Source organism: Polypterus senegalus, chromosome 4 (genome assembly GCF_016835505.1).
Source record: "Polypterus senegalus isolate Bchr_013 chromosome 4, ASM1683550v1, whole genome shotgun sequence".
Taxonomy (NCBI): Eukaryota; Metazoa; Chordata; class Cladistia; order Polypteriformes; family Polypteridae; genus Polypterus; species Polypterus senegalus.
The window spans coordinates 231,439,809-231,452,680 of NC_053157.1; the positions used below are offsets into that span (position 1 = coordinate 231,439,809).

A 12,872-nucleotide genomic window follows, 5' to 3' on the forward strand; every position below is an offset into this window, starting at 1 on the left:
TCTACATGGGCTTCACACTTTTGCACAGTATTCTCGGCTGAAAATGACACCTGGGGGCCATTAAAGAAGTCTCCATGCGAGAAGTTTGTTGCGTTGGGAATGGAGAGGAAAGCTGTAGAGTGGGGTCAACTGGCAGGAATAAGAGAGATGAATAGACAGGGAGGAAGAGGAGTGCACCTGAAAATGGAGCAGTGGGCAGCTGGTAGTTGGGGGCCATTCAGACAGTCCCACTGAGGCTGGAGGTGGTCTTAATGACAGGCAAACGTGACTCAATATGTTTTATTGCTGAATGTGTATTTCTGTTGGTTTCATTGTAATTAAGGTTTGAAATATCAAGATCTCACAGACAGAGTCTCTTTAAAATGGCAACCTTAGTTTAGGTCAAATTTATCTTTGGAGCTTTCACTGTTGTGTTTGTGCCAGCTTAAACAGTTCAAAGGTATAAAAATAATACATTTTTAAAATGTTGCCCTTTTCCTGTTCTCCACCTTTTCTTGATCGTTTGGACTTTATCTCCATATTAAGTAGGTTTTCAAATCTGTTGAGATCTTCATCCCAAAGCTAAGGTGAAGGGTTCATCGCATTTCAAATCTCTGATAAAAGCTTAGTCAGTAGCCTCTTTGTGTGTAGTTAACCTTGAAATGTGCACAAGTTATTTTTGACAGTTTTATGAAGTAAATATACGTCTTTTATTTTGACAGATAAAAAGAAGCCTCCATCCTAGTTCACATGGCAGTGCCGGGAGATGTCTAATGGCCTTCAGGTAAGGGCTGTCTATGTGAAAACTACATCTTAAAAGACAGCAGCAGACACTTGTGGGTAGAGAAGAGTTTCACATAGAACATGGAGTTAGCCAAAGAGGAGAGCATTGGTGAAAGACTGGAGCTCATTAAACAAGAAGACTGTGATTGCAGTGCACTGGAATATTTGTGTGGGAAGGTGGAGGATTGTGAAAGAAGAATTTCAGTTTTTAAAGAGGAGGCGTACAAGGAGAAGATTATTGAAATTAAAGTTGAGAAATCAGATGATGTGTCAGTTAGTCTTGAACTGCAAAAGCACAAAACTGGGAATATATCTAAGGAAGATGTTTGTGAAGAATCTCATTGCCGTTCACAGCCTTCATTCACTAATATGGGACAACTGACCACCCAGCAGAATTTTGTGGAGTTGAAATCTGAGCTAAGTGAGTGTGAAGAGAAAATCGGTGAAGGAATTGGGAAAGGAGCAGATGAACAGAATTCACCTAGGAGTATGGGAAGAAGTAAGTAATGTAATGACGTAAAATTTACCTTTCACCTTCTTTTCCAAGTTCTACATGTTGTGGTGTTTTTAGTCGATGGAAATGACAGTGAGATACACAAATAGAGAGGAGCTGCTTGGGTGCAGAACTACTAACAATAGCTGACCTTACAATCTGTTAAATGTAAATGTTTGTGTGAACTCCAAACAACTGAAAGTCTCCAGTATATTGATTTCCTACAACGAAGTCTACACCAAAAAAAAATCCTATAGTTCTACCTATGCAGCCAAATCTACTGGAGAGATTTTGGTCCAAAGTCTTCATTTTCTAATGCTGTTCAGGTTCCATTCAGATGGAGTGATTTGTCCGTGGTGATTGTGTCCACAGACTCTCCTCCTCACACAGACATTTACTTCATAAGTGGATTTGTTAAACACAGCACTGACATTAGGCTGATTACTGTGTAATATACATATATATAGCATGTGTGGGGAAAGTGAAATGATTTGGCATACACTTAAGACTACAATATATACGTAAAATCCCATAATATTCTCAAACACTGTTAATTCAGTTCAGAGTCGCACATGGAGGAGGAGGAGCAGCAACATCAGACAGCAGGCCTATAGGGGTGGCAGTCCAGTCCATCTTAGGCCCATTTACCGCCCACTGACACCCACGATGGACCAGTCCATGTGACCTGCACATTCTCTGAGATCCTGAGAGAAGAACAGTGGTCTCCTGTGGATGACTTATGAAAAGATATAATGAGAACATGTGAGGTCCATGCGGGCAACATATTGGTGTAGAATTTGACCCCAGAATCGTGAACCCATGGGATAGCAGAGATGTTGAATTTAAATCAGGTTTCTGATGCATCAGAATTGTTTCAAATCAAACAACGATGGAAAACCCAAATTCATGTGCCAGATTGCCATTTCTTTTGATCAGCTGTCTACTCGTCCCCTCTCTGTCACTCCATCATGTTGGAGGTGAATGTCAACAGAATAAGATGAAGGGAAATATTAGAGAAACAATAAGAAAATTTAAAATTAGGAAGAGCACTGAGAATAAGTAAGAGTGAGGGGGAAATTGTCACCACTGGACATGGAGGGGCTTAAGCTTTATTTTCGCTGAATTCACATGACAGACACCTTTGATTACCTCTACTTATCAGATCCTTCCATCCGTTTTCTTCACTTGGAGTCTCATTCGTACAACTTGGTGTGGATTTTTAAAATCTGCTGTGAACGCATTTTTGCCCAATTTACACTGTATAAATCATAATCTTCTTGTAAATGTGCGTTCATGACACGTCCACCCTGAAATGACCATATGTGGACCATACAAATGAAGCTCATACATATGCAACCAGGATGATGTAGACCTTCATTAGCTGGTACTGCAGCTCACAAGGTGCATCCCATAGGGTGAGACAGAAGCTCTCATCTTTAAATTAGAGGCACACAACCAGCCTTTATTTTGTGGCTTAAGTGTGGGAGTCAGAAACCAACAAATGCAGCAGAGCGTGCGAATATCCGGAAGAACAAAAGCACATGTGCACTCTCTGATTGCAATCTGCAAATGGTGTCTGTACTTGGAGATGCCATTTTCTGTTTCATAATGAGTGATGATTGCCACAGATGCGTTAATAGAATGAAACTGAGCACATTTAACAGAAACAGCTTTATTCTCGCTAGGTGCCTTTCTTGGTGCAGTCAGTTGTTTTGATTACATTAGAAGTACCAAAGATTGCTGCAGATCGCCTGTTTATGTTGACATAAACCTGTTAGCTTTTATGTATGTTCACCCACAGCATACAAAAGTCGGATGTAGTGCCTTGCCAGTTGGTCGATGGACAGAGTGAAGCTTGGCTGAGAGAGTTCTGGATTATCCGCCAATGTCCTGAGAAGGAACAACAGGTAGCCGAAATAAACTGCTGAAAATCAAAAAAAGAAAAAATTACTGCAAATACGCTGCATAAGCCATCTTAAAATATAAATAAAACAGTCTCTACATCATAATAATCACTTTGAGTTTTAATACATCTTTCATGTCAATGTACATTATAATTGTGGCTTGGTGCATTTGCCTGCTTGATTAAGGGTCTCGTCATTTCTTAGTTTCTCCAAAATGTTGTGTACGGATGGGCCAGAGTTATTGTAAATATACGCATGCTCTCCCATCAAGTTTTCTATTTTAAATTCCAAAGTTTGATGAGGCTGCATACACACATTTTAAACCTCCTTTTGTGCATACGCAAGTTTTATAAATCTGACCCCTGGTCTCATGGACAGCTTACAAAGTGAGGCAGACGTCAAACTTAGCACAGAGGCCAGTCCACTGCAGGGCATAATGTGATCGAGTGAGAGTAAAGATAGTGCCCAGAAGAAACATTGAACCAAAAAACAGTTGAAAGCACACAAATGTGCAGTGGCTTTAACAACAGAAATCTCTGCCGTAGCCTTCTCTAATCTGCAACTGTTGCTATGGAGAATGAATAATTATAGTAATTAAAATACTGAGATGTATACGCGATATTTCCATGATGATAGGATTAAAAGCATGTTATTAAACATAGGAACACGGTGGCACAGTGATTGTTCATGTCTCACGCAAGATGCTTGCTGTGCCGTGTGCTACCTTCCATGAAATACTTTATTGCAGCAGTACTGTCTCTTTCAAACGTACTAACCTCCAATTCCTGTCCTTACTTTTCTTTCTCCAAATACCCAAACACCACGCAATCAGCTCTGTAAATAGATGTTAAGCCATCTGTAAGCTTAGAACGCTGATTCTTCAAAACTTTTAAGGAACATTGAAATATCTTCATAGTACGTGTTTAATTATTCTATCCATTTATCCTTTCAGTGTCGCGTCAGCACCAGCAAGAATACAGCACGAGGCAGGAACAATCCATAATGTTGTTGCATTTTCAGCTCCACTAGCATTTGTTCTGCTTTGTTCATTAAAATATGGTAACACATTAAAAAAAGCTAAACTGGCAATTAAAAGTAACAAGAAATTGTCTATATCATATTTAGCAATTAACAATGTGTAATGCCATTCATTGCCTTTGGACTTTTTGGTCAGCAAGACGCAAAAGGAAATGATAAAGAAATAGAAACAAAAACTGTCTGTTAAGGCGTGTTCTATGAAATGGAAACAGTAAGTTATAGAAAGTCCCAAACACAAAAAAAACAGTGCACAGATATTCACAGTCATGTCATGGGCAAGAAAAATGGCCAACGTCAAGACCTTCTAGAATCTGTTGTGGTGGGCTGCTGTCCATGAAACTACATAGAGCTTTTAGACCACCAGCACAAGTAAGGACATGAGAGAAAGCCCCTTGTCACTGTGATAGACATGACAATGTGTGTGTGTGTGTACTGTATAATAATAAAGAGTAGTATGTTAAATAGATTCAGTTGCACACCTCAGTGTTTGACTGAAGTGGACCTTGTCATCATTTTTATTATCTTTTTTTTTTTTAATAGATATTAAAAATAGAAAACATTGTATATTTTAAGGTCTGACAGTACAATAGAAACAGTATAAAAATTGTCATGTCCACTCATGTGCGGACCTGCACAAAAGGTCAATTTGCCTTCAACAGCCCATGATGTGGCCTTTCCTAGAAAGTCTAATGAATGAGGGAGCTTGGATGGTCCACAACAAATATTGTTAAAGGTTAGCAGAAACCCCATGGCGTTTACTAACAGCTATGGGACTGGTGTGAAGTCAACTCACTGCAGCAAATGCTTTACTTTAACACAAATTGTTTATGTCAATTCGATTTCTTTGGTTTTTACTCCTGAATCCATGTAGGTTCAAGGTTGCTTTATTTAATGCTGTTTACACAAGAAAACGTGAAATTTGTCGTCTCAGTTGCATCTAATAATAAGACAGAAAGAAATGAAACAAAACGGAGACAAGACAGGTTAAGGCAGCGCTTCCCGATTCATTTTACCCTCGCACCCCCTGTGACGGACGAGGCTGATTTCGCACCCCCTTGGTTTGAGAAGAAGTATGAAAAAATATGAGGTTAATGCAGAAAAACAGATCACCAATTGAAGCTTTATGAATAATGGATACTTTATTCGCTATCAATAATTGTTTTTTTTTTTAAAGCCATACTCGGTGTAATCCTCCATCCATTTTCTAATTTTTTCGCGACTAGCCATGATTAAATTAACGGTAAAAAAGTAAGAGCGAAGCGACGGTGACTTATTGAGGCAGGCAGGCGAGAGCACAATTGCACGCGGGCTCGATGTGGTGCGCATCAAGTCAATCTAAAATGCGCTGTCAGAATCAGAAATAATATATCTTTTCAAGTTCTATTTGGATATAAGTAGGTTCTATTTAGTCGACAGAAATATCTTTGGTAGGAATTTAAGTTAAATTTAGTCTTTAAATTTCTATGTTGAAGAAAACTAAATTTAACTTAAATTCCTACCAAAGATATTTTTGTCGACTAAATAAAACTTACTTATATTTAAAATTTAAATAGAACTTGAACAGATACGATAGTTCATAATACCCACACAGCACTAAGTGCACGTAAGAGCGGAAGTCATCCGTTTTAACAAGCAGCGTATTGCACTGATACGAAATAGCCTGCCCATTTAATTATTTAGGAATGGATAGATAAATTAAGATTTTGTACGAATAATGTTTTTCATTTTTCTTCCTCGATGGATTCTGACAACACTACCAAAATCAAGAAGCGCTGGGTTAAGGTAGGGCAGTTAGATAATGCATATTTACACAAAAATGATGACAGCATACATACATATCTATCAAACCTTAATCATTTTTTCCGATATTCCTTATTAAAAAGTCATATGGCACGAGGAAGAATAATTTGTGTGGGTTTTCAAAGCGACTGTCCTTCCAGATTTACTGAAGTGAAGTTGTACGTGTAATCGATGTCTGTTGTCAGTTGAGATTATTTCTAGTTTCTTTAGCGTCGTCCTCTGACACACACTTGCCAGATCATCAGTCCCAATAACTTTAACTGCATACTTTGTAATCTGCTGGAGCTTTTTTTAAATTTTGGTTGGTTAGACCACTAAACCAGGCAATGAAACGGAAAGTGATAAAAGATTGAATCGGACTGTGATAAAAGGACAACATGAGGTCCTTGTCTACTTTAAATAGTTCAAATTTACGGAGGAGAAATAAACGCTGATTTCAGCCATTGTAATCAGCCATTGTGATGAGCGCAAACTAATCAGCTTTCTTTTTGGGTGTGTCCCGAATCCCAATAGTAATTTAATTACTTGACACCATGTTTGTTTTGCTTCCGTGACTTCATTGCTAACTGCAACATGAGGTTTCTAGTGGCATGGCCCCGGAAGATGAAGCTGCCCTGACTGTATAACATACATGATTGGATTTAATAATTCTCTGTCCAACATTGTAGGCACCTTTAAATAATTCTAGTATGTGTTACTTTTTGATTGATTTTTTTTTTTGATTTTTTTTTCTCTCTCTATGATTTTTGTCTCTTCCTTGGGTTTTTCCTGCACTTCATTACCATTTTCCTGTGCCCCTGTACTTATAGCCTGCCTGATGAAGGGGCCTGAGTTGCCTAGAAAGCTTGCATATTGTAATATATTCAGTTAGCCAATAAAAAGTGTCATTTTGCTTGACTTCACTGTGCTCCTGTTTGAATTTCCAGGTTCAGCGCATCTCAGTTCTACACCTTTTTGTGTCATAACCGATTGCTAAATGTGCGATATACACTCACCTAAAGGATTATTAGGACCACCATACTAATACGGTGTTTGACCCCCTTTCGCCTTCAGAACTGCCTTAATTCTACGTGGCATTGATTCAACAAGGTGCTGAAAGCATTCTTTAGAAATGTTGGCCCATATTGATAGGATAGCATCTTGCAGTTGATGGAGATTTGTGGGATGCACATCCAGGGCACGAAGCTCCCGTTCCACCACATCCCAAAGATGCTCTATTGGGTTGAGATCTGGTGAATGTGGGGGCCATTTTAGTACATTGAACTCATTGTCATTTTCAAGAAACCAATTTGAAATTATTTGAGCTTTGTGACATGGTGCATTATCCTGCTGGAAGTAGCCATCAGAGGATGGGTACATGGTGGTCATGAAGGGATGGACATGGTCAGAAACAATGCTCAGGTAGCCCGTGGCATTTAGGCCCCTTAGTGCCAATTGGGCATCGTTTAAAGTGTGCCAAGAAAACATCCCCCACACCATTACACCACCACCACCACCAGCCTGCACAGTGGTAACAAGGCATGATGGATCCATGTTCTCATTCTGTTTACGTCAAATTCTGACTCTAACATTTGAATGTCTCAACAGAAATCGAGACTCATCAGACCAGGCAACATTTTTCCAGTCTTCAACTGTCCAATTTTGGTGAGCTCGTGCAAATTGTAGCCTCTTTTTCCTATTTGTAGTGGAGATGAGTGGTACCCGGTGGGGTCTTCTGCTGTTGTAGACCATCCGCCTCAAGGTTGTGCGTGTTGTGGCTTCACAAATGCTTTGCTGTATACCTCAGTTGTAACGAGTGGTTATTTCAGTCAAAGTTGCTCTTCTATCAGCTTGAATCAGTCGGCCCATTCTCCTCTGACCTCTAGCATCAACAAGGCATTTTCGCCCACAGGACTGGCGCATACTGGATGTTTTTCCCTTTTCACACCATTCTTTGTAAACCCTAGAAATGGTTGTGCGTGAAAATCCCAGTAACTGAGCAGATTGTGAAATACTCAGACCGGCCCGTCTGGCACCAACAACCATGCCACGCTCAGAATTTCTTAAATCACCTTTCTTTCCCATTCTGACATTCAGTTTGGAGTTCAGGAGATTGTCTTGACCAGGACCACACCCCTAAATGCATTGAAGCAACTGCCATGTGATTGGTTGATTAGATAATTGCATTAATGAGAAATTGAACAGGTGTTCCTAATAATCCTTTAGGTGAGTGTATGTCTGCATATAAATGAATGTACTAGTAATTCTAAAGGATGTTCTTTTATGCAGTTTTCACTTGTCACATTGACACTGAAGTTGTCATTGTTTTAAGAGGTTGAGGTCTGAAATTATAAACTAGCATGTTTACAAACAAACTGGACAAACAAAAAAATTTGTATTTGAATAATGATATTTAGTTATGAAGTGCAGAAATACAGAACAGTAATGTACTCAGGCATTGGTCTTCAATATATTGTCTCATAGCTTCTATTGCTTTCTTAATAGCAAACTCATTTTTGTCTGTTATTATAGATCAAGTGCTTTTTCTTGTTTAACTGCTAAAAAGACAACCACTGTCCTTGTTACTTGTTCTTTTTCCCCCATGATACAACGTGCATCCCATCAGATTCACACTTAGTCACAAATACTCAACCTACAGATACTGCACTCTCCTCCATGTAACTCTGAGCCCTCACACTATCTGGGCTGTTTAAATTTTACAACTGCTTACAAAATTAAATGTTTTTCCTCAGCCCGTGTTGAGGTGACAGTAAAGACTTTGCATGTTTAAAATTGATTGGGCCACAATTTGAAAATAAGGCTCATTCAAGTGACACTTAATCAGTCAAGTCTCATTTTAATAAACACTCTTCTTTGCCTCACCCCTCAGTTGCATTCCTAGGGTAGTCTGAGACGCCAACCATTGAGCACCCAATTTCATGTTAAGATTTTATTTATTTAAAAATATTTCAATTATTTGTTTCATTGCAGATTTATGTGTGAATGTCAGCTTCTCTCCATGTTCAACTGCTCAGCCCCTTCTTGACTGCAGACTGGAACAGAAGCAAGACAAAGAGAAGATGAAGAAATTGGAGAATTTGGCAACGGCCTCTTTCCAGTGTAGTTCTCTTTTTGTAAGAGAAGCTGACACATCTGACCAAGAACAAGCACATAACACAGATCAAGAGGCTTTGTGCAGTGGTCAAGCATGTGGAGAAAATTTTAAAAACAAGTCTGAATGTAAAGATAAGTCCATTCATTCAAAACCAAAGCCATATTGTTGTTATGGATGTGGCAAAAGTTTTCCCTCTAACTACAATCTTCAAATGCACATAAGAATTCATACTGGAGAAAAGCCACATTCGTGCTCGTATTGTGGCAAAAGGTTTAGCCAACTTAGCAATCTTCATACTCACACAAAAAATCATACTGGAGAAAAGCCGTATTGCTGTTCTGAATGTGGCAAAACATTTATCCATGCTTCAGATCTTCAGCGTCACGCAAGAATTCATACTGGAGAGAAGCCATATTGCTGTTCTGAATGTGGCAAAAGTTTCCTCTTTAACTACAAGCTTCAAAGGCACATAAGAATTCATAATGGAGACAAGACATATTGCTGCTCGAAATGTGGCAACATATTTAGCCAGTTTAGCAATCTCAGGAGTCACCCGTGTGTTCCTACTGGAGAAAAGCCATATTGCTGTTCTCAGTGTGGCAAAAGATTCAGCCAGAATAGGAGTCTTCGGAATCACATAAGAATTCATAATGGAGAAAAGCCGTATTGCTGTTCTGAATGCGGCAAAAGATTTAGCCAGGCTACAAGTTTTCAAAATCACACAAGAATTCATACTGGAGAAAAGCCATATTGCTGTTCTGTATGTGGCAAACGATTTGTGCAGAGTAGCAGTCTTAAGAGTCACACAAGAATCCATCATGGAGAAAGGCCCTGAAGGAGTATGTTAGAGGGGTGAAGAAGCAGAAAGAATGGAAGAAAAAGTCAAAAGGTCACCTTTCCAGTTACTCAAGTGTTGATGAGTACTTTCAAGAGGTGGCCTTCTTTGTAAAGAAGTGGTCACTTGAAGATAAAGATGAGTTTGTGTACTGTGACTTTTATGCAACAAATCCCAAATTTCTGACTAAAAGATATGTAAAGAGGGCTTTGTACAAAACCAGAATCCTGGAAAGTAGTATCAGTGTCTAAATTAAATAAGAAAACTGATGCAAACCTAAGATTACTAATCTGCATGATTAAAGAGAGAGAGCCAATAAGACAAGAGAGATTAGAATACTTATTAGAGCAGATAAAGTAGAAGTTATACAGGAATAAAGGCAAGACCTCAGGGTTATGAGAATAGAACGGGCAATGACCTGGGAGGAAGAGAAAAGGAGAGATCTCTTATGGTGTGGTATCTACAGAAATATAACAAAGTATCAGCCACCAAACTTGGTAAAAAAGAGGAAACACTCTGAACTAAACATCCAAATATGAACAGCAACACAAACAGAATGCTTACTACTCAGAAATTCAATATATTTAAAAGTAGCCAATTCTCAAACAAAGATATGCAAATAATAAAGAAAGTAGTTTTAAAAGAATTAATAATGGAGGGGCAACAGTCTGAAAGTGACAACAAGAACCCATGTGCCACAGAAACTGACAAGGACCCCGAGAGAAGTTGACTCCAAATATTCAAGATGCAGAACAGCCAGAAATAGAAAAAAACTACAAAAACACCAACAAAAAAATCAACAGAATACCAAAAAGAATAAGACATCTGAAGAGCATACCCTGAAAGAATCAGAAAAGGTACCATCAATAGAGGAATAAAGAAATTAAGGAAATCAAGGAAGAGCTGCTAGACTTTGTTGATGTGGATATCTAGAGAAGAGAGAGGTGACCAAGAATATCAGTAAACACCACACGCAGTGTTAGAGCTGAGGTCAAATACTATGGAAAAAAAACTCATCAGCCTAAAACTAGCAGAGCAGAAGAATATTAGGATAAGGAAAATCGGCAAAACTCCATTCCTCCATGGATGAAACAAACTGATTGAAAAATAAACAGAGGGGTTTATTTAACCAAAGCCGACATGGAAGGGGTGATGTCCTAACTAAAATAGACAGCTGAAACTACGGTACTGTATATCAACACGGGGACTTGAACTTCACAATAGCCAACAACAAACTCAAAATCCTGGCAGAAATTCAGAAACTAAGAAGGTGCGAACAAAAGCAAAATGAAAATAGCAAAACAGATTATTCAGGGACGTTGCAAAAATGTTTTGTAGAGCGTTAGGTGGACACAGTGGAAGTAACTACACCACCAGAGCAAAAAAGACATTAAAACATTCTGGAGAAACGTATGTAAGAATGGCCAAGAGCACAATCAAGAAAGAGGCCTGAGTAGCTGCTGAGGAAATGGTAAACGCACTTAAATTTGCTGCTAATTGGAAGACACTCGTCCCTAATGCCTCATCAAACTTTTTGGGCTCAAACAACTGACAGCGCTGCAGCAAGATATGACTAAATATAAAAACTCATCAATGCAGGAGCCACAGAGGATACCACAGTGCCTCACTACTGGAACAACACTTTTAATTTCAAAATTGGGCCCAACCAATGAAACAAAAAACTACCGCCCTATACCCTGCCTATCCACAGTTTAAAACTCTTCGAAACAATTGATGATAAGAGAATTTATAGTCACCAGGAAGACAACACCGTAATGGCAGCAGAAGAAAAAGGAAACAAACGATCCTATAGAACAAAAGACCAGCTATTGAAGAAAGCTGTAAAGGAGTTCAGCACAAAGGGCAGAAGCCTGAGTGTTCCTTTGGTGGATTACAAGAAAGCTTTTGACAGTGTGCCACAATCGTGGATACTCAGATGTTTGGAAATGCACAAAATCCAACCTGTTCTCATCATATTCATTTCCACCACCGTGAACCACTGGCAGACACACTTGCAGCTCCACCAAAACAAAGGAAAAATGACAATTCCAAATATACCAACCAAAAAAGGAATTTGCCAGGGAGACTCGCTTTCACCACTGCCGTTGTGCCTAGCATTAAATCCATGAAACACCCTTCTCAATATCCTTTGTCATGGATTCAACATCGGCACCCAGAACCAGCCAGACCCCTGATTGTCACACGTCTTCTGTTTTTAGATGTTTTGGGAGTAAATGAAGTTGCAGAAATCAATCGCAAAGATTTACAGAGGAAAATTGCAAAAGAATGCATCTGCCGAACAAGGGTGGTACTCAAACCTTCCCATATGGCTCACAATAAAATCCAGGCTGTAAACCAACTAGCCATCCCCATCCTCTTACAGCTTTAGTATCGTAGGCTGGCCTCAAAATGACTTACATAACCTGGACATACACGTGAAGTGTATAATTAGGGTAAACCTACTAAGACTGAATTTAAATCGGTGTGTCTTCCTTGTGGACGTGCGCGGATGTTGTTAGTTTGGCTGGTGTTTGTATTGCAGTTCTTTTTCAGTTCGTGTTTTTTTGCATTGTTGAAAGTAAAGTATTTCACATTCAAACTGGTGTGCTTATTGAAGACTAACACCCAGCACCATAGGCATCATCTTCTTATGGGATGTCGGTAGTCCTGTACCGAGAAGGGTCAGAGTCATTTATTATAAAAGCAAACAATTAAAATATTCAAATGTGCATCCAATAACCATTTCAATAAAAGTGCCCTCAGGTGTTCCTTAAATGAATGAATAAATAAAGATTTATTTATTTAAGGGTTAGCTGCGCTCTCCCTGTGGCATTCGAGAGCCTCTTGGCCCTTGATCTTCGATAGTCATAACCGAGATGAGCCGGACAAATAACGACACACACATCCAGACATGGAGTAGGTGGTGCAATAGTGAATTAGTGTTTT

At 39.1% G+C, this 12,872-nt stretch overlaps 1 protein-coding gene across 1 annotated transcript in view; it reads left to right on the forward strand.

The window, feature by feature from the left end:
- LOC120528120 (zinc finger protein 501-like) overlaps positions 1 to 12,521 on the forward strand; it is a 36,921-nt gene extending 24,400 nt beyond the window's left edge. The window contains exons 2-3 of the mRNA XM_039752162.1: positions 702 to 1,261; positions 8,968 to 12,521. Coding sequence (XP_039608096.1) covers positions 844 to 1,261; positions 8,968 to 9,926 — 1,377 coding nt within the window. The 5' untranslated portion in view covers positions 702 to 843 and the 3' untranslated portion in view covers positions 9,927 to 12,521. The remainder of the gene's footprint in view (positions 1 to 701; positions 1,262 to 8,967) is intronic.
- Positions 12,522 to 12,872: the final 351 nt, after the last annotated feature.